Source organism: Martes martes, assembly GCF_963455335.1.
Source record: "Martes martes genome assembly, chromosome: 17".
NCBI lineage: Eukaryota > Metazoa > Chordata > Mammalia > Carnivora > Mustelidae > Martes > Martes martes.
Genome location: NC_137905.1, coordinates 32,098,873 through 32,120,880, shown reverse-complemented (window position 1 = coordinate 32,120,880; position 22,008 = coordinate 32,098,873). Strand labels below are relative to the sequence as shown.

Sequence of the window (22,008 nt, the reverse complement as noted above, 5' to 3'; positions counted from 1 at the left end):
AGGCTCCTCGCCGAGCAGAGAGCCCGATGCGGGACTCGATCCCAGGACCCTGAGATCATGACCTGAGCCGAAGGCAGTGGCCTAACCCACTGAGCCACCCAGGCGCCCGGAATGGTCTTCCATCTTTTTGTGTCTTCTTCAATTTCTTTTAGGAGTGTTCTGTAGTTCCTCGAGTACAGATCTTTAACCTCTTTGGTTAGGTTTATTCCAAGGTATCTTATGGTTTTTGGTGCTATAGTAAATGGAATCGATTCTCTAATTTGCCTTTCTGTATTTTCATTGTTAGTGTATAAGAAAGCCACTGATTTCTGGACATTGACTTTGTATCCTGCTACATTACTGAATTGCTGTATGAGTTCTAGTAGTTTGGAGGTGGAGTCTTTCGGGTTTTCCATATAAAGAATCATGTCATCTGCGAAGAGAGAGAGTTTGACTTCTTCCTTGCCAATTTGGATACCTTTTATTTCTCTTTGTTGTCTGATTGCTGTTGCTAGGACTTCTAATACTATGTTGAACAAGAGTGGTGAGAGTGGGCATCCTTGTCGTGTTCCTGATCTCAATGGGAAGGCTGCAAGCTTTTTCCCATTGAGGATGATATTTGCTGTGGGTTTTTCATAGATAGATTTGATGAAGTTCAGGAATGTTCCCTCTATCCCTATACTTTGAAGCGTTTTAATCAGGAACGGATGCTGGATTTTGTCAAAAGCTTTTTCTGCATCAATGGAGAGGATCATGTGGTTCTTCTCTCTTCTCTTATTGATTTGTTCTATCACATTGATTGATTTGCGAATGTTGAACCATCCTTGTAACCCAGGGATGAATCCTACCTGGTCATGGTGGATAATCTTTTTAATGTGCTGTTGGATCCTGTTTGCTAGGATCTTGTTGAGAATCTTAGCATCCATATTCATCAGTGATATCGGTCTGAAATTCTCCTTTTTGGTAGGGTCTTTGCCTGGTTTGGGGATCAGGGTGATGGTGGCTTCATAAAAAGAGTCTGGAAGTTTTCCTTCTGCTTCAATAATTGGAATCCCTGAAGGGGAGGAGAAAGAAAGAAGTCTAGAAGATATAGTGGAACAAATTTTTCATGAAAATTTTCCCAATCTTGCGAATGGAACAAGTGTTCATGTACTAGAAGTAGAAAGGTTCCCCCCCCAAGATTATAAATTCAAAAAAAACATCCAGGCACCTCATAGTAAAATTGAGGAATCATAATTGTAGATACAATCTCTTGAAAGCCGCTAGGACAAAGAACCTCCTTACATACAGAGGAAAGCCCATCAGAATAACGTCAGACCTGTCCACAGAGACCTGGCAAGCCAGAAAGGGCTGGCAAGATATACTCAGGGCACTAAATGAGAAGAACATGCAGCCAAGAATACTTTATCCAGCAAGACTGACATTCAAAATGGATGGAGAGATAAAGAGTTTCCAAGACCGGCAAGGCTTGAAAGACTATGCAACCACCAAGCCGACACTGCAGGAAATATTAAGGGGGGTTCTATAAAAGAGGAAAAATCCTAAGAATAGCATTGAACAGAAATATAGAGACAATCGACAGAAAGAAAGACTTCAAAGATAACACAATGTCAATAAAAACGTATCTCTCAATAATCACTCTCAATGTGAATGGCCTAAATGCACCCATAAAACGACACAGGGTTGCAGATTGGATAAAACGACAGGACCCATCCATATGTTGTCTACAAGAGACCCATTTTGAACCTAAAGATACACCCAGACTGAAAGTGAAGGGATGGAGAAGCATCTTTCACGCCAATGGGCCTCAAAAGAAGGCCGGGGTAGCGATTCTCATATCAGATAAATTAGATTTTAAACTAAAGACGGTAGTCAGGGATACAGAAGGACACTACATCATTCTTAAAGGGACTATCCACCAAGATGATCTAACAATTGTAAATATCTATGCCCCCAATATGGGAGCAGCCAATTACATAAGAAAACTATTAATCAAGATAAAGAGTCATATTGATATGAATACATTAATAGTAGGAGATCTTAACACGCCTCTCTCAGAAATAGACAGATCATCGAAGCAGAAAATCAATAAAGAAATAAGAGCGTTGAATGACACATTGGACCAGATGGACCTCATAGATATATACAGAACATTCCACCCTAAAACAACAGAATACTCATTCTTCTCAAGTGCACATGGAACCTTCTCCAGAATAGACCACATACTGGGTCACAAATCAGGGCTCAACCGATACCAAAAGACTGAGATGATTCCCTGCATATTCTCAGATCACAATGCTTTGAAACTGGAGCTCAATCACAAGGAAAAGTTCAGAAGGAACTCAAATACCTGGAAGCTAAAGACCACCTTGCTTAAGAATGCTTGGATCAACCAGGAGATCAAAGAAGAACTTAAACAATTTATGGAAACCAATGAGAACGAAGACACTTCACTCCAAAACCTATGGGATACAGCAAAGGCGGTCCTAAGGGGGAAATTCATAGCCATCCAAGCCTCCCTCAAAAAAATTGAAAAATCCAGAATACACCAGCTGTCTCTACACCTTAAAGAACTGGAGAATCAACAACAAATCAAACCAACTCCACACGTAAGAAGGGAAATAATCAAGATTAGAGCAGAGATCAACGAGGTAGAAACCAGAGATACAGTAGAACGTATCAACGAAACTAGAAGCTGGTTTTTTGAAAGAATCAATAAGATCGATAAACCATTGGCCACACTAATCCAAAAGAAAAGAGAGAAAGCCCAAATTAATAAAATTATGAATGAAAAGGGAGAGATCACAACTAACACCAAGGAAGTAGAAACAATCATCAGAAGCTATTATCAACAGTTATATGCCAATAAGCTAAGCAACCTAGATGAAATGGATGCATTCCTGGAAAACTATAAACTCCCAAAATTGAACCAGGAAGAAATTGACAACCTGAATAGACCGATATCTAGTAACGAGATTGAAGCAGTGATCAAAAACCTCCCAAAAAACAAGAGCCCAGGACCTGACGGATTCCCTGGGGAATTCTATCAAACTTTCAAAGAAGAAATAATACCTATTCTCCTGAAGCTGTTTCAAAAAATTGAAGCATAATCTTTTCAAGGTTCATCCATGCTGTAGAATGAGTACTTGAGCTCTTCTGATGGGTGCACAATATTCCATTATGTAGTGCACAGTTGACTCTTGAACAACATGGGTTTGAACTGTGTGGGTCCATGGATTTTTTTATAGTACAGTAGTATAAATATATTTTTTCTCTTCCTTATTTTCTTAATAATATTTTCCTTTCTCTAACTTAACTTCCTTGTAACAATACAGCATATGATACATAAAACATACAAAATGGGTTACATTGTTGACATTGACTATTTATGTTATCAATAAGGCTTCCCAACAGTAGGCTATTAGTAAAGTTTTGGGGGAGTCAAAAGTTATATGGAGATTTTCAGCTGCACGAGAATCAGTGCCCCAAACCCTCCTGGTGTCCAAGGGTCCACTGTATTTTATTTACCCATTCGTCAGTTGATGGCCATTTGTATTTCTGGTTTTTGGCTATTTTTGAAAAATTTTGCTATGAACGTTCATGTTATAAGTTTTTGTGCAGACATACTTTTCAGTTCTCTTGGGTCTATGCCTAGGAATGGCATTGCTAGGTCATATGGTAGCTGTATATTTAATTGTTAGTAGAACTGCCAGGCTGTTTTCCAAAGTGGCTGCACATTTTATGTTCCTACCAGCAATATATGAGAATTCTGATTTCTTCACATTCTAGTTCTTTCTATTTTTTTAAAGTTATACTGTATAGTTTTTGATTTTACATTTAACCCTGTGGTTCATTTTGAGTTAATTTTTTATGTACAGGTATTTTTCTTTTTCTTTTTTTCTTTTTAATGTCTAATTGTCCCACCATCAGTTGTTGAAAAAGACTTTTCTTCCACTGAATTGCTTTTGTACCTTTGTCAAAAATCAGTTGGGTATATTTGTATGGGCCTGTTTTTGATCATTTTTTTTGTTTAAGAACTTCCTTTAGATCTGCTGGTGACAAATTATTTTAGTTGCCCCTCATCTGAGAATATCTTGCTTTCTCCTTCGCTCCTGAAGGATATTTTCACTGATTATAAGATTCTGCGTCAAGAATTCTTTTCTGGGGGCGCCTGGGTGGCTCAGTGGGTTAAGCTTCTGCCTTTGGCCCAGGTTATGATTTCAGGGTCCTGAGATCGAGCCCTGCATCGGTCTTTCTGCTCAGCGGGGAGCCTGCTTCCCCCCTCTCTCTGCCTGCCTCTCTGCCTACTTGTGATCTCTGTCTGTCAAATAAATAAATAAAATCTTAAAAAAAAAAAAAAAGAATTCTTTTCTGTCAGCACCTGAAAAATATTATGCTACTTCCTTTGGGCCTCTCTGGTTTCTGGTGAGAATCTGCTCTCATTTGAATTGCCTTTTTTTTTTTTTTTTCCCCCTCCTATACGTTTTGTTTTTCTCTGGCTGCTTTCAGGAGCTTCTCCTTGCCTTTAGCTTTTTTAAGTTTAATTATGATGTGTCTTGGCATAGAATTTCTTTGGGTTTATCCTGTTTGGTGCTTGCTCAGCTTCTTGGATTGGTAAGTTTATGTCTCTTGCCACATTTGGTCAGTTTCAGCCTGCCTTTCTTTGAGTACTTTTTCAGGCCTGCCCCCTCTTTCTCTTCTCCTTTTAAGATTCTGATGAAATAAATGTTAGATCTTTTGTGAAGTCCCACAGGGACCTGAGTCTGTCTTTCTTTCTTTCTTTTTAAAGTTTATTTTCTCTGTGTTGTTCATACTGGGTAATCTGTATTGTTCTATCTTCAGGTTCACTCACGATTTCCTGTGTTTCCTCCATTTTGCTATTGAGCTCATCCACCAAACTTTGTATCTGGGTCGTTGTTTTTTTCGGTTCTAAGATTTCCATTTCACTCTTCTTTATATCTTCCGTTTCTTTGCTGAGACTTTCTGTTTCTTTGTTGAGGTTTCTGTTCTATCATTTTCTTTCTGAGGGTGTTTGTAATTGCTTATTGAAGCGTTTTTATTATGGCTGTTTAAAATCCTTGTCAGATAATTCTAACTTTCTGTCATCTCAGTGTTGGCATTTATTAGCTGTCTTTTCAAATTCTTCTTGAAGGATGCCTGGGTGGCTCAGTTGGTTGAGCGTCTGCCTTGGGCTCAGGTCATGATCCTGGGGTCCTGGGATCGAGTGCTGCATCAGCTCCTTGCTCAGTGGGGATCCTGCTTCTCCTTCTCCCTCTGCCATTTCCCCTGCTTGTGCTCTCTGGCTCTATCTCTCTGTCAAATAAATAAATAAAATCTTAAAAAAAAATCCTTCTTGGGATCTTCCCGGTTCTCAGTATAATGCATGATTTTTGTTTGAAACCTGGACAGTTGGGTATTATGTTTTGAGACTCTAGATCCTACTAGATCTAGAGCCAACTTTTAGTCAGCTTTCTTTGATACTGCTCTGGCCAGGGAAGAGGGGGGTACATGCCACCTTGTTACTGCCAGGTGGAAGCAGAAACTTTGACTCCCTTGGCCTCTGTTGATACCTGAGACGGAAATTCCTCGTTCCTGCTTGGCAGAGGTGTGTGTTGGTCTCCAGTGACACTGTGATGAGTATGGCCTCATCGCTGCTGGGCTATGGTCAAAGTTCTGACTCTCCACTAGACCTCCTTTGGTCCCACCCCAGCGGGTGGACAGAGATGGAAGTCTAGGCTCTCCATGTGTTCTCCTCTGACACCAAGGAGGTGGGAGTACTTGGTTATCAGGTGGTGGCTCCAGAGTTGGCTTTCTCCGACATCCTTACATGACAGGAAGTCTAGGCTCCCCATTTGGCTTTGGTTGGAGTGGGTGGGGCCACCGTTTTTTTTCTGTGGTGTTTGGCTGATGTTAAATGATTATTATCTAATATTTTTCTGTCTTACTGGGTTTCCTCTTTTCTCATCCTTTGGCTAGAGAGAGGTGACTTGTTGGGGCTTTCTTCTGTCTGTACTCATTGGCATTTCCAGTTTACTGGCTTCTTCAGCTCTAAGAGGGATACATGAGGCAAGAAGAAAATCCAGGGAATTTTCCCCCGTGTTGTTCCTTAAGTCTGGAGCTTCCCACCTCATCTGCCTTCTCCTCTCCACCTTCCAGGGTCTTCTAATTTTTGTTTTGCATGTTATGTCCAGAATGTTTAGTTGTACATACGAGGAGGAATAGGAAAAGGTATGTCTAGTCATAGTGGAAGTGGAAGTTGTACCTGTTGTTGTAAGTTAACAATAATAGATCGTAGGCCTCATTTCATTCAGTTTATGAATTGCATACTTAATCTTTTGTTTAAATTATGCATTGTGTTTCATTTTATGAATATAACATGTTTTTTTAACCAGTTCCCTACGGATGGGCATTTAGATTATTTTCAATCTTTTGCTCTTACAAATAGGGCTTCAGTGAATACCTTCATGTATATGTATTGGTTTGCATGTGTTCCAGTGCAGCTAAAAGATAGCTTCCTGTCTTACTATCCCTATCTTCTTAGAGAACTGTGTATTCATTTGATAGAAGAGTCACTGTCGCCTAAAGGAAATTAGAATATTTCTTTTTAGATGGATCTGTTTGTGAAAAAGGCACTCCTTGTATGATGTGTGCTTAGATCTACTTTCCTACAACTTCATGCATTGATTCTAGTTTAGAGCTGGTTATTAAGACGGGACAAATCCAGCTCTCCTTCCTTACAACAACCCTTAGATATTAAAAGCTGAGTGTCTTTGGAACCTTCATCTTCTGTTCTCCATCTTAAAAAGTTTGAGTCCTTTTAGCCATTTTCCTGTGGCATGATTTCCAGATACTCTGAATTAAACCTGGTTTGTTGAAGATGTTCTTTAACAGTTGCGCATCTAGAGGGAAGTGGAATACTGTAATTGACATGTGGGCCAATGGTTGCTAATGACAAAAAAAAATTGACCAAAAAATTTTGGGGACAGCCCTGTCACAGTCTGAATTGTATTTCCAGAGACCATGGTAATGCCTTTCTTGCATTATGGATAAATGTTTGCATTTATAAATCAATAAATTAATAGTAGATATTGTACTTACTCTTGACTTAAATCCCCAGTTTTGTTCTTGCATACGTCTGCTTCTGAGCTGTGCTCGTACAGTTGATTGGAGGGTCTCAGCTGGACTTTGCCTTTGTCTCTGAAATTTTATGTCATCAGAGCTATCCAGTCTCCCAACATTTTAAGATCATTTTGGATACTAATTCTGTCCTTGCATGTATTGTTTCTCTCTCTCAACACCATGCCATCTGTACTCATCTGACTACTTAAGTGGGATGTATTTTGCTTATATTCATACCAAATATTCTTAAGATATTTTTTAAAAAGGTAACTTCCTGGAAGTAGAGTTATGAGGTCAAAGGCTATGTGTATTTACATTCTGATAGAGAATGCTAGATGGCCTTCCACAGAGATCAGTTGTCAGTCTGAATTACCTTGCATGTTTTCTGTGTAGACAGGACTCCTGCTCATAAGAGACAGAGCCCAGAAGGTTAATTTGAAGCACTAGATCTGAGTATGTAACCCCAGTGTCATCTGATGGGACCTTCTAGCTTTTTTCCCAACAAATTTTTGTATAAAATAATCTAAAATATAAGGAAGGCATTTATTTTGATCAGCAATCGTGCCTCATAGATATCTTTGTGTAGTTGTTAAGTATAGTCCGTTGGTATCTGGTTTTATAATGCCTCATTTTACCCAAGTAAACTTATATTTTCTCTAGTAGCTTTCTCTGTGGATATTAAACTCTCATTTGGGTCTGAATTATGCTCTTGTGGCTGATGATGCTAAGCAGTACATCAGTTAAGTCATTTTTCTCAATTTAATGGGTCATTCGAATTCACAGACATTTCTTGTAGTTTGATTGTTACTGTTCACTAGTTTATTGTCATGATTTTCAACCTAAGATTCTCCAAGAGATTTTTGTTTTTCTGATTAAATTAGCAGGAGTGATGGATGAGCTCCTACTTTATAACTTTTTATTGAATTATAATTGATATAGAATATTACATTAGTTTGAGTTGTATAAGATAATGATTCAGTGTTTTTACACATTACAAAAAAATGATTGCCATGATAGGTCTAGTTACCATCTGTCACCCTACAAGTTTATTATAGTATTATTGACTCTGTTCTCTATGCTTTACATTACATCTCTGTGATTTTTTTTTTTTAGTAACTGGAAGTTTGTACCTCTTAATCCCCTTTACCTATTTTGTCTGCCCACTTCCCCTTGCCCCTGGCTACTGCCAGTGTGTTCTCTGTATCTAAGACTCTGTTTCTTGTTCGTTTTATTTGGCTTTTTTAGATTCTACACATAAATGAAATCATATATTATTCTTCTTTACCTGTCTAACTTAACTTAGCGTAATACCGTCTAGATCTGTTCATTTCATTGCACATGAGGATTTCATTCTTTTTTTTTATGGCTGAGTAATATTCATCTGTGTGTGTGTGTGTGTGTGTAACAGATCTTTGTCCATTCATCTATTCATGGACACTTATTTTGGCTATTGTAAGGACACATATCTACTTTTATCATTTTGAGTGTCGTCCTCCTGTGTGATATATAATGGATATTCTTTGTCTGGTTTCTTTTACTCAACCCAGTCTCTGTGTTGTACACATCAGTAGTTTATTCTGTTTTTATTACTCTGTAGTACTCTGCTGTAGGAACAGATTTGCTTAGAATGGATTATTTCAGCTTTTGGTTATTCTGAATGAGGCTGCTGTGCACACTTTTGTACATGCCATTTGGTGGACAGACCACACTATCTCCTTTAATATCTCTTAAGCAGAATTGTTTTAATTTCACAGAATTGCCTGCTGGATCAATTCCTTGTTTACTTTCTCATACTGTGCTCGCTTTGGCAGCATTAAATACTTTCCCATACTTACCTTTTCCTGAGATGGTAATCTCCTAAAATTCATTTAAGGTAGAAGGCTTTTGTTTTGGATCATGAACATAGTAATGACAGAGAAACAGTATTTGGCATATCATTGCTGGAGGGCAAGTTAGATGTGACATGTGACCCTTCACCTGAATAGATCTATTCCTCAAAATCAGTATTTGACATTCTCTCAGGCAAAGTCTTTGGCAGAAGATAACCACTGTTTACAACTCCAGTGCTGTGTCCCCTATACCCCAACAGAACAGCCACCAATGGCTCGTCCACGTGGCCCTCTGGTTCCACTGGGCTGCCTCAGTTAAGGCCATTTGCTGGCTTTGTGACCATCACCATTCACTGCGTCATGTCTGTAGGGTCTCGTGTGCATGTGCTTATCTTTGGAACACGGACGTACATGTTGCTAGTTACAGTTAACAGTGGGAATTCACTTTCTTTAGTCCATTTATGTGCTGTCATTTGGGAACTTTTTCCAGTGACTGAGGGATTTTACCTTTCACAGTAGCTCTCCTGTGTACTTGGAGACACTCGAATGGCATCATCAGAGTATCAGTAAACAGCTTTTACTATATCACTTGGTTGAAGTCATGGCTACTTAGTATAATTTTTGAATTAAAATAATTTTTCATTTGATCGTATTCTGACCCATGTAAGATCTAGTTTAACACTGAAATCTTTCCCCCCTCCAACCATGATTTATAAACCTTACCAAGCATGACTTATATATAATTAATTCAGTATTATTTTCTTTTTCTAAAAAAGTGGCCTTTTTCTTATGTTTAAAATGTAAAAATTTTCCCATTTTTTTCTTTCTGTTCTCAAAAATCCACTGTGGGTGCTATCGTTTTTGCTGACACAGCTTTATCAGGTATGATTCCTAAGTGTCATGTTGGGACTTTACAGATATGTTGTTGAAATTTCCAGGAGAAAAACTTTTCAGATTGGCTTTCTACATTTGCTTGATCAATATTTGTGAATATCTTATGAAAATTGTTGGCCTTTAAGGTATAGAGTGGTCTGTAAAAAAACCAACTTTGTCTAATTTATTATACCTGTATTCCAAAAAGAAGTTTTGAAGGGTTTTCTTCAAAAATATTGGTATTTTTCTCTGGTTTTCTTCACCATTAATCTGTGTATAGTTCTGTGCATTTTTCCTGTTTATATGTGTACATGTTAGTATACTCATCAGTGTTTCTTAACATACATGATTTTTCAGACTGCTCCGTATTTCTGACCAGATTTTTTCCAAACTGTGTTCCATGAAATACATTAATTTGAGATGTTAAAGAGAATGGGACAAAAAATATTATAAAATGATTACTGTATTCCTCTTTGAGAGATTCACAGTTCACATTGGCATGTTAAAGGATTTGGTGTTATACATTAAAGAAATCTGTTTACCTTTGTTGATCTCAGCATCTTCTAGAAATATTTGAGTGTAGAACACTTCATAACACACTGGGTGTCATTGGGATACCCATTGGGGAAATCTTACAAAAGATAATGGAGTTTTCTCTGTAGTGTTTCAACACATCAAATAATACTGATAAAAAGTGACTAAATTTTCAAAAAGTTAGAACACTTAGCTGAATTCTGTTTGGGTTTTATTTTCTTATGGTAATTACATTTTGAAATATAGCATTGATTTTTTTCCCAGTAACTCTCAGTACTTGTGTCGACCTTTAAACATTTGTAAAACTATTGTGAAAATGTTGCTGTCTTGTAAGAAAGAGATTTTTTTGGTTGCTGTTGTCGTTTGTTTGAGTGTTTCTCTTCTCTCAGAATTTGCTTTTATCCTTAAAACTTATGTTTACTGTTTCAGATAGCGTGACACAGGAAAGGAGGCCTCCCAAACTTGCCTTTATGTCAAGAGGTGTTGGGGACAAAGTTTCATCCAGTCATAATAAACCAAAGGCCACAGGTATGGGTCAGGAGACTACAGTTCATAGATATTAACATGGTATCTGATTTGCCATGGCACTGAAAGAAGGTTGAAAGGTTTTATTCGAAGCACATGTAGGTTCTCTTCTTCCAAACATTTTTAGTATTTCACTAAAAATTTTTTATAGATGCTCTTGGTTAAGCCAGGAGTTCCCAACCTTTTTTAAGTTGATGAAAAGCTTTCCGGGAGGACCTATGTCTTTTGTTGGTTTATATCAGCTAGTTTTTGGAACCCCCTACCTGCAACATTTGTATGTAAAGTTTACAGTTGCAACTGTACAAAAGCACCTTATTTGGATAATGTTATAGAGGGTAAAGTATATAGAGAGTAATTATGTGGATTTTGCTAACAAAATGTGGCACAAGATAAATTCCAAACTGCTAAGCAAACATTTTTGTCTCTCTTCCAAAAACTCCCTCACAATGCATGTGGAGTTCTTAGCTTTTTTTCTTTAGCTTCCACATATTTCATAGTTTTAAAGGACGGTGGTTACACAAGCTAAACAGCTCATTTAAAAAGCTGTAAGAATGTTTGTTAACTCAGATGTGGGTTAGGAGCAGAATATTTTTTTCCTCAGTTATCTGGTGGACAAAACTACTTCAGCTCATTTTAAAGGAAATTGTATTTTAAGACATATTTTATGTGACTTTGGACCCTGGGAGACTTAGGATTAAATAGGATACACAAGTAATAGTTATTTTTTATGTTAACTTATGGATCTAGATAGGATAGCTCACACTTGTTATTCTCACTTAAATATAAATAGCCTACAGATTTTCTGAAGACATGTGCATTACTTGTTTTGTAGCAGATCTCAGCTATAAGCATAAAATACAGTGTTATCTGCTTTAAATTGGAAAAAAAAAATCAGATTTTGTATGGGTTCTAGAAAGCCCCTGCTCTAACCTACAGCGTGTCCTCTTAGTACTGAGGCAGGGTAAGGTCTTGAAATGTCTGTGATAGGGCTACACTAACTCTTTCTTACTTTAATTAATTTAATATGGAAAAATAATACTGCTTGAACATTTCAAAGGCATAAAGAAATGAAGCAAGGAATTTGATGACAAAGATTCCAAACTGTTTAAATTTTTTAAACTTAATTGGTATGCTGATTTATGTATACAACATTTGAAGATAATCTTTGAGAGGAACGGTTTTAAGATAATAAGTTAAATTTGGGAGCCAAGAGGTTCATCACATGAAATTGGGGAATGGTGATATTGACACTTGGAAATAAGTCATAGAAGACAAAATAATTTTTAAAAGCAGTTTGTCTTTAAAAAAAAAAAAAAGCAGGCTCTTCTTTTAACTTCCTCCTGTTTCCCTCCTGTATTGATTCTTGGGTGGAAGAGTTTTTTGACATTGACAAAATGGTTGAAAATGCTAATAAAATACATTGTGTTTGTATACATCTATTGCTTTCTTAAGCAATTGTTAACACTGCATGCATGTTAATTTCTCTTAGGGAAAAGCTTTCACACCATATTGACTTTATTTTTAAAAGGAACTTTTCTTGATCCATAGGATCTACCTCAGACCCTGGAAATAGAAACAGATCTGAATTCTTTTATACTTTAAATGGATCTTCTGTTGACTCACAACCACAATCCAAATCAAAAAACACATGGTACATTGATGAAGGTAATCCGTAATTTTAGTGTGTTTTATTACGATCCTCTCCTTTTAGCTCATCAGGAAAAAAAAAAAGGCTTTTTCACCAGTATATCTCCTTTTTGGAAACAGAATGAGTAGGCCATTCTTCAGTACTGTGACTGAACTAAAATACTGTATACAATTTGATCTGCACTGCTGTTAGATTAATACAACATTCAGAAAATGTATTAGTACCTCATTTTCTTCCCTTAGCTGATCTTTAGGGTAAGATGTGTAGAAGCAGTTGAATCATTTAAAGTCTTTCCCGTCTGGGTCTTTGTTTCCCCCTTTCAAACACTCCCTTTTTACCTTTCTTTGGTTCAGGGGCATCGTTTTCTTCTGGTTTATTATTTTCTTTGTTCATCCCTTTCATAATACTCATTGAGTGCTTACTATGCGCCAGGGACTCTTCTAGGCCCAGAGGTTACAATGGTGAGTGAACAGACAGGGTCCTTGCCCATTCTGACTTTATGATCAAGTCATCAAAACGGACATTGCTCAGACCGTAACAGACACAGATCTGGAATTGCAGTCATGGTGCGTGCAGGGAAGGCACATGATGCCATGAGAGCATATAAAGGTGGGTTTTACTTACGGGGGCTCAGAGCTGTCTCTCTGAGGAAGCAGCGTGAGCTTAAATTTTCCAGAGGCGTGCGAGATTACCCAGGGAAAGGGACAGAGGCCCTTTTAGGCAGTGTACTTAAGGCCTCATGGAAAAACGGAGCTGGTGTTTGCCAAGGACTAAAAAGAGCCCGAGTAGCTAGAACAAAGAGAGAGGCATAACATTTTATGAGAAAGGCGTACAGGGCCAGGCCATGTGGAGCCTGGTGTGCCCTAGTTAAAGGAAATGGGCAGCTGCTGAAGGATTTTCAGCAAGGGGTGACATGACCAAGTTTGCCTTTTGAAAATCATTCCAACTGCACAGTGGATGGTGGATTGAAGCAGGGACCATGTGGATATGAGGGCCCCATTGAAGGTGGTTGCAGGGCCCAGAAATAGATTATAGCAGCTAGGGCAAGCCTTGTTGGGGAAAGGGATGGAGGGGGGCAAGTGGATGGCGTAGGAGATATTTAGGAAGTGAATTGATAGGCCTCACAGATAGACTGAAAGTGGAAACTGAGGAAGAAAGAGGTGTCAGTGATACTCTGGGTTTTCTGGCTTGTATACATCATGATTGTAGAGGAAGGTGATGAATTTGATTTTGAATACGTTGAGCTCCAGGGGCCTTTTCAACTTCCCAGAGGTGGTTTGTGTCCAGGAGACAGCTGGATATACAGGTCTGGAGCTTAGAAGAGAGTTAAGAGCTGGAGAAGTAAATTTGCAAGTTGCCCTCACATATGTGGTGATTAAAGTCCTGTGAATCATTTCACCTGAGTTGAGAGTGGGGGGGGGCGGTGCTGGAGGGTGCGGGATAAGACTGAGCCCTGAGGACCTTAGTGGCGGAGACAGAGGAGACTGAGAAAAAGCGACAGGGGGGAGGTGAGGCAAACCAGGAGGTTGTTGGGTCAAGAAGCTGAGGAGCTAGTGGAGAGCAGTATTGAATGCTCCTGGGAAGGCAAGTATTTAGCTGCTGAATTTAGCCACCGGAAGCCATCAATAACCTCAGTTGGCTATGCTTTTGTGGAGATGTGAGGAGATGGAGACATGAGTCCAGTTGCTTGAAATGGAATTTGGGCTTCATCCTGGACTTCTCTCTCTCATTAGTCACATCCAGTTGTCACCGAGTTGTCTGGAGTTCCTCCGTTTCAGTATCACTAGACTCTCTCCCGTCTTCTTCATTTCTGCCCCCACTGCCTTAGTTCAGATCCTTCGTTGCTGTCTAGTTAACATAACAGCCTTCTGACTGGTTCGTCTGCCTCAGCCTTGGTCCTTCTGAATTCATCCTGAGCCCTAATAAACGCCCTCATCATCGTCCTTGTCATCACTGCCATCCTCACCGTGGCTGACGTTTCTTGACAGCGTACTGCACCAGGCGCTGTGTTGCACACTTTATACGCACTACTTTGCCCTCATACCAACTTCATGAGATAGGTATTTTTACTTTCTCTTTTGTTACAGTGGTTAAATGCCTTGCCCAAGGCCACACAGCTAGTACGAGTGGTGCCAGGATTCCAGCCCAAGTCTGCTTAACACCAGAACTGCCGCTTTTGATCACTACACTGTGCTCTCTTCACATTACTTTCTGGTTGGTTTTTCTGAAGATATATCTGCTCATGTCTCTCCTTTGTTGTATATCTATTAATTTTCTCCTAGTCCTTAATGATAACAATCTGTATTCCTTCCTTTGGCCTGTGGGACTCTCTTACGGCACGGCTTCTTCCTTGTCTCTCTCATGTGTCCTGCATTCCTGCTCTCGCCATGCTTGGAGGGGAGCCATTTTGGAACGTGCCATACTTTTCTCTTTTCTTGGCGCCTGTTGTTCCTCTTGCCTGGAAATCCTTCTTCCTTTTCCTCCCACTCCATGCTCAGGCTTACTTCAGTCCATCTGTTCAATCTCAGCTTGGGTATTATTTTCTCCTGGAAGCCTTTCCTGTCTCTCCTGGGTTAGGTGAGGTGCCATCATAATTGTTTGCCGCCTGTCTCTTCTGCCAGACTGGAATTCCAAGTGCCTCTCACAGGGCTTGGCATGGAGTACATTTAGTAATTGTTTGCAAATTAAATCAAAATAAGAACTCTGTAATGGCTTTTTAGCTATGATATGGATCATCTATATTATACATAAACAAATATAACAGTCCAAGTCTGCTGCTACCTCACTTGGGCTATGATACTCACTTGGGCTTAGATACTTAACATAGATACTCACAGCAAATGATTTGAGTGAGCTCTCTGATTTCACCTTCTCTGTGCCTTCATTTCTACTTGGGGTGGGTTGTTGCAGAGATAGGCAGGCACAGGGCTTCATCCCCAAGAATCCTTCCTAGCCATAGAACAGGAAGCTTCCTTCAGTGGTGCCTCTCCACGAAGGTTCTGTCTCCTGATGGACCACTTTTGTTACGTTTTGGCCCATATGTTAGCAGTTAGCCATTCTCTCAAAGATCTTGGGAGTGCTGAGACCAGCAAGGGCCTGGCAGGGTGCTGTGGTGAGTCACAGCCCTGCTGGCCTCTGCACGAGCACGGGGACTCACGGGGACTATCCATGGTGGTTAGGGTGCAGTCCCGCTCTCTCCCTCTGTCGTTACTGGTAGCTCTGGGAATGTTTTTCCTATGAGCTGCTTTCTTTCTAAGGAAAGGAAACTGGTAAGACCGTGGGCTTGTCATAACCTAGGTGACATTAATTCTTTAAGTTTATGCTATGATTTTATTCTTACTCAGTTTCTGTAGTGTGGTAGAATATTTTTAACTTCTTGACTATAGTCTAATGTTGTATACTAAGTGTTTGTAAGAACGTGGATCCCAAACAGGATATATAAAGTCAGGAAATCTATGTGGAGTAGGCCTTCATCCTTAAATTAGAAAATAGAAGTAATTTCAGTGTGAAAGAACATTTCTTGTCTATAATTAATTTCACTTATATATCTAAAAAGCTTTTTTTCCCCCTACAGCACTTGATTCATGTATTCGCTTTTTTTTTTTTTTTAAAGATTTTATTTATTTATTTGACAGAGAGAGAGATCACAAGTAGGCAGAGAGGCAGGCAGAGAGACAGGAGAAAGCAGGCTCCCCGCAGAGCAGAGAGCCTGATACGGGGCTCGATCCCAGAACCCTGGGATTATGACCTGAGCCGAAGGCAGAGGTGACTGAGCCACCCAGGCGCCCCTATTCACTTTCTTCTTAAATGTTGAGTATTTTCTTGTGTTAGTGGCTGTACCAAGTGCTGTGGGTTCAACCATGAAGCCTCATGAAAAACCATGAAAAAGACTAACAGAATTGCTGTTCTTATGGAGCTTATGGTCTGGTTGGTATGGCAGATAGTAAATATGTGGACAGACAAGGTAATAATCGATGGTGATATGTGCAGTGAAGGAAGTGAACAAGGTGTGACAGCATATCCGGCGGGAAGCCAGCTCCCATAGAGTGTTGTGGGAAGGTCTCTTTGAGGAAAGGATATTTGGGTTGAGATCTGGATGATGTGAGTGAACCTGTCAGAGAAAGAGCTTGGGAAGAACATTCGAGGCAGAGGAGATAGGAAAGGCCTGAGGTGAGAAACAGCCCTTGAGGCCAGGGTGGCTACAGCATGGTAAACAAGGAAAATGGGGGTATAAAAGGAATTTGGACAGGTAGGTGGGAGCTAGATCATCCAGGACCTTGTAGATCTCAGTGAGAAATATAGTATTTATTTTAAGGACACTGGAAAGCCATTGGAAGCTTTTAAATAGGGGAATGCCAGAAGATCCTGGAAGATCTTTAGATCTTAAAAGATTTCTCTTAGAGTTGGATGGTGAATAGTTTGGAGAGGGACAAGAAGAGGGTCAGACCAGGGAAGAGACTGGTTACAGGGTGAAAGATGATGTTGGCTTAAATTAGGGAGACAATAGGAGGAAGATAAGAGGATGAATTTGAAATATATTTTAGAGATAGAACCAAATGCTTTATTGATTTGGGTTTTGGGCTTGAGGGTTTGAGGGTTTGAGAAAGAAAAGAATAACTTTTAAAATTCTTATGTTAAGGGGCACCTGGGTGGCTCAGTCAATTAAGTGAGCCTTTGGCTCAGGTCCTGATCCTGGGGTCCTGGGACCGAGCCCCATGTTGGGCTCCCTGTTCCGTGGGGAGCCTGAATGTCCATCTCCCTCTGCCTGCTGCTCACCCAGCTTGTTCATTCTCTCTCTGCCAAATAAATAAATAAAACTTAAAAAAAAATTCTGTGTTAAATATCATTACTGAAGAATCTTAAATGGGTAAGGTATATAGAATACTGAGGTACGAAGTACAGTGAACACCCATGTAGTCGCTACTACTTTAAGACAAAAACCATTCTCATTACCTTTGGAATTCCCTTGGTGCCTTTTCCTAGAACCCTTCCCTTCATGCTCTCCTCTGAGCTTCTGTCATGTCTAATTTAGTGTTTATCATTCTCTTGGTTTTCATGATAGCCTTATAAGTTTGTATATCTAAACAGCATACCGTTAGTTGTGCATGTTTCTGAGCTTCCGATAAAGGAATCAGACTGTACATATGCTGTAATTTCCCCTCAATATTATGTTCCAAAGAGTCACCGCAGGAGTAGTATATGATTATAGTTTATTTGTTTTGATCACTGTGTAGCGTTTCATTCCATTTCATCCATTGCCGTGAAATGTCTAAATATAGCACAGTATATGTCTGTAGTCAACCACCGATGGACATTTGAATTGTCCTTATTTTCTTGCTATTATTGAAAGCTCCACTATTGTTAACAGCTCTGCTGTTAACATTCTTACACGTGTCAAGACTTTATACCTAGGAGTGCCTGGGTGGCTCAGTGGGTTAAAGCCTCTGCCTTCAGCTCAGGTCATGATCCCAGGGTCCTGGGATCGAGCCCCACATCGGGCTCTCTGCTTAGCAGGGAGCCTGCTTCCTCCTTCCTCTCTGCCTACTTGTGATCTCTCTGTCAAACAAACAAACAAACAAAAAAAAGACTGTATACCTAGAAATGGATTCACTGGGACAAGTCATATGCACATCTTTCCTTTACTAAATTATGCCACACCGTTCCCAGGGTAGTTGTACCAGTTTACGCTCCCATCAGCATTGTGTGAAGCTATCATTTGCTTTTCATCCTGGTCAATAGTTAATGTTCTAAGACCTTGAAGTTTTGAAATGATATCTCACATTGCTTTTGACTTTTTTTTTCTTATCTACTTACTGTTCAGGACAAGAATCTTTTCACTGATGTGTTGGTAATTTGGGTATCTTCTTCTGATTTGCCTTTCAAGCCCTTTGTCCATTTTTTCCTAGGTTTGTTTTGTTTTGGGTTTTTTTTTTTTGGTCTTTTTTGTATTGATTTATAGTCTTTTGTCCAATTTTAATCCTTTGTCAGAAATATGTATTGTAAGTGTTTTCTCCTTGTTCAGCTCATATTCTCACTCTTGTTATGTTGCCTTTTAATGAATAAGCTCAATTTGAATGTCATATTTGTCAGTCTCTTCTTTTATGACTTATATATTTATGTTTAAGAAATTTCTCTCTGCCCTAAATCATAAAGAACTTTTTCTAAATGGTCTTCCAGAAGCTTAGAGTCTTGCCTTTCGCATTTGTCTTTAAACTACCCAGAAGTGATTTTTGTGTAGATCAGGCAGTACAAGTTCGATTTAATTTTTTTTAAAAGTTCTGATAACTGATGATCTCAGTATTGTTTATTGAGAAGTTCATTCCCTGAGGTCCACCTCTGATCTGTAGTGGCCGCTTGGTATCTGTATTAGTTATCTTAAGGAAATAGCTTTTAGCTTTGGTTCTCTTTTTGTATGTTTGTTTTCTCTTAAATTATTTCCAGCTTTTGTAAATTTATCTGGTTTTGATTCTCTTTACTGTATGTTTGTCTTCTCTTTCATTAATTTCTGTTTTGTGTTTATTCTTTCCTCTTGACGGTTGTTTCAGAGGTTAATCTGTTCCTCTAACTTCCTAAATTCTGAGTTCATTAATATCCTTTTTTTTTCTAAAATAAACTATGAAGTCTATAAATTTCCTTTGTAAGTACTAATTTAGCTGTGTTCCACAAGCATTTGTTGCTTCTTTCTTTATTTTAAAAATTTACATAATCATTTCTTTTTTGGTTCTTTAGTTATTTAGAAGTGGCTTTCTAAATTTTTTGTTATTTTTTGGTACTGTTTTCTAACTTAATTATATTATGGATGAAGAGTAAAACCTATTTAATGCCTGTCAATAATGGATTTTTTTGGTTTGAGCAATTGGGTGCCATTTACTGAGGTAGAAAAATCTGGAGGTGGGAGGAAAATCTAGAACACTGTTTGGAGAGATAAAGTGTGTAATGCTTACAAGAATCCTTTTAGAGTCAAAATGGGCGGTTGGACTGGACGTGTGTATTAATTTTCAGAGATGTGGGCATATTTAATATTCTTGAATGCATTTCTCTAAATAAGAATAATTTTTTATAGTTGCTGAGGACCCTGCAAAATCACTTACAGAGATATCTTCAGACTTTGGACACGCTTCACCACCACTGCAGCCTCCTTCTATGAACTCATTATCCACCGAGAACAGATTTCACTCTTTACCATTCAGTCTGACAAAGATGCCCAATACCAATGGAAGTATTGGCCACAGTCCACTCTCACTGTCAGTTCAGTCCGTGATGGGAGAGCTGAACAGTGCACCTGTCCAGGAGAGTCCACCCTTGGCCATGACTTCTGGGAACTCCCATGGTCTGGAAGTGGGATCTCTGGCTGAAGTTAAAGAGAATCCTCCTTTCTATGGGGTAATCCGTTGGATTGGTCAACCGCCAGGACTCAACGAAGTCCTAGCTGGACTGGAACTGGTAATTTAATTTGACTTAAAAATTGCAGTTCTTCTCTGTCTGGAGTTTTGTGTAGTTTTCTCCCTATTATGCTTTTTTGTCAAAATGTTTTGTCCAAAAAAGGCATCACGAGAGAAAAATTTTATTACTGTGTCGCCCTACTTCTTTGCCACCCATGAAGCATCCGACCCACTTGTTACTGATGTTAGTTGATCTATGTTCAAGTAATGAAAACAGATTTTTAGACTAATGTGTTTAGGCTCATTACAAACAGAATGCAGTAAGGAAAGCAAGTCTGTTATCAGCTTTCCTTTTCTTCCTCAGTCTCCCTCCCCCAGTCAGTTCTTATATATCATCAGTTTTAAGATTAATTGCCATTTTTAGAGATTTTTTTGAGATCTTTATAGAGGGAAAGATTTTCCCTTTGGAGATTAGGAAAGAGTTTGGCCTTTCATAATCTGGAAGGGATAATTTGAGTACATTTAACTTTGATTTATAAAATATATTTCTTAAAAAATTTGTTTGCATGCTAGTGAATGCTACTTTTGGGGAGGGGAAAGTTGTTAAAATAAATCTCCTCTGCTCCTTAGTTTCAAGTACTTGTGGAAATGGTTAGTCATTTAATGAGGGGAGGTTTAAGCACACATTCTGGAAAAAAATGCATTGAGGACTTCACACTAGATTAAGGAATTAGTTTCTGAAACAATGAGCTGTGGGCCAAAGCACTGGTTAGTCGATCCCTTTTTCCTGATGTAGTTCTCAAGACGGGCGTGTTGGGGGAATTCTGAGAAAGGCTGAGCCAGAAACACATCTTAGCAGCCTTTCTTCCTTGTATGCTCTGTTGTAAGGTGCAGAATAACACATACTGAGGCATTTGTTTTTCAGGAAGATGAATGTGCGGGCTGTACGGATGGAACCTTCAGGGGCACTCGGTACTTCACCTGTGCCCTGAAGAAGGCGCTGTTTGTTAAATTAAAGAGCTGCAGGCCCGACTCTAGGTTCGCGTCTCTGCAGCCAGTCTCCAATCAGATCGAGCGCTGTAACTCGCTAGGTATCCCAATGCCTTTCCTTTACCTACCAGTCTGGGGTGACCCTGCTTCTGATCTCAGGCCATTTGGCTGTAGAGGGTAGTGACAGCGTTTATATTTCTTGCCCGTGTTCATCAGGCATGTAAATCAGTAAAAATTGCTACTTGGTGTGTAAGAAGGTTACAGTTGTCCCAAGAGGGGAATTTTGAAAAGAAAGTATCAGGAATAAAATGAGATTTGGAAGGTGAAAAATAGTGGGACTTATTTTCTTCCTCCTTTGTCGCCAGCATTTTGAAAAATGTTTTTAAAATATTGTATTATTTATGTATTTATTTGACAGAGAGAGGGAGACAGCACAAGCAGGGGCAGCGGCAGGCAGAGGGAGAGGGAGAAGCAGGCTCCCTGCTGAGCAGGGATCCTAATGCCGGACTCGATCCCAGGAGCCTGGGATCATGATCTGAGGCGAGGGCAGATGCTTAACTGACTGAGCCACCCAGGCACCCCGGTCGCCAGCATTAATTTTTTAAAAACACAGAGGTAGAAATTGAAATGTGACCTCTCTTGAAGTATTAAGTAGACCAATAAGTATCGCTTGCCAAGGAGTCAGCATTATTATATGAAGTAGTTTTAGATTGATTGATAGAGGACAGATCCCCTCATCATTCATAACAGGTGACAGTTTCCTGATGCTGTCCCTCTCCAGTTTTGGATAATAGTCGTGAAGCATCTTGACAGTTAAGCGACTATCAGTAGGAAAGCCATGTTTATGAAAAACATTTTTCATTACAGTTGAAGTAGTGTGAACTTTTTTTTAATAATATTTTTAAAGATTTTATTTATTTATTTGACAGAAAGTGATCACAAGTAGGCAGAGAGGCAGGCAGAGAGAGAGAGGGGGAAGCAGGTTTCCTACTGAGCAGAGAGCCCAATGTGGGGCTCAATCCCAGGACCCTGAGATCATGACCTGAGCCGAAGGCTGAGGCTTCAACCCACTGAGCCACCCAGGCGCCCCAGTACTGTGAAATTTTTTTTGTTTTCTTTTTCGACTTGA

General features: G+C 39.3%; 1 protein-coding gene across 6 annotated transcripts in view; it reads left to right on the top strand.

The window, feature by feature from the left end:
- The window catches only part of CYLD (CYLD lysine 63 deubiquitinase), a 67,469-nt gene that overhangs the window by 30,322 nt on the left and 15,139 nt on the right, over positions 1-22,008 (top strand). For all 6 annotated transcript variants that reach the window (XM_080827860.1, XM_080827862.1, XM_080827864.1 and 3 more), the window contains 4 exons: positions 10,764-10,862; positions 12,408-12,524; positions 19,571-19,950; positions 20,815-20,980. In XM_080827860.1, the coding sequence (XP_080683986.1) occupies positions 10,764-10,862; positions 12,408-12,524; positions 19,571-19,950; positions 20,815-20,980 (762 nt within the window). The remainder of the gene's footprint in view (positions 1-10,763; positions 10,863-12,407; positions 12,525-19,570; positions 19,951-20,814; positions 20,981-22,008) is intronic.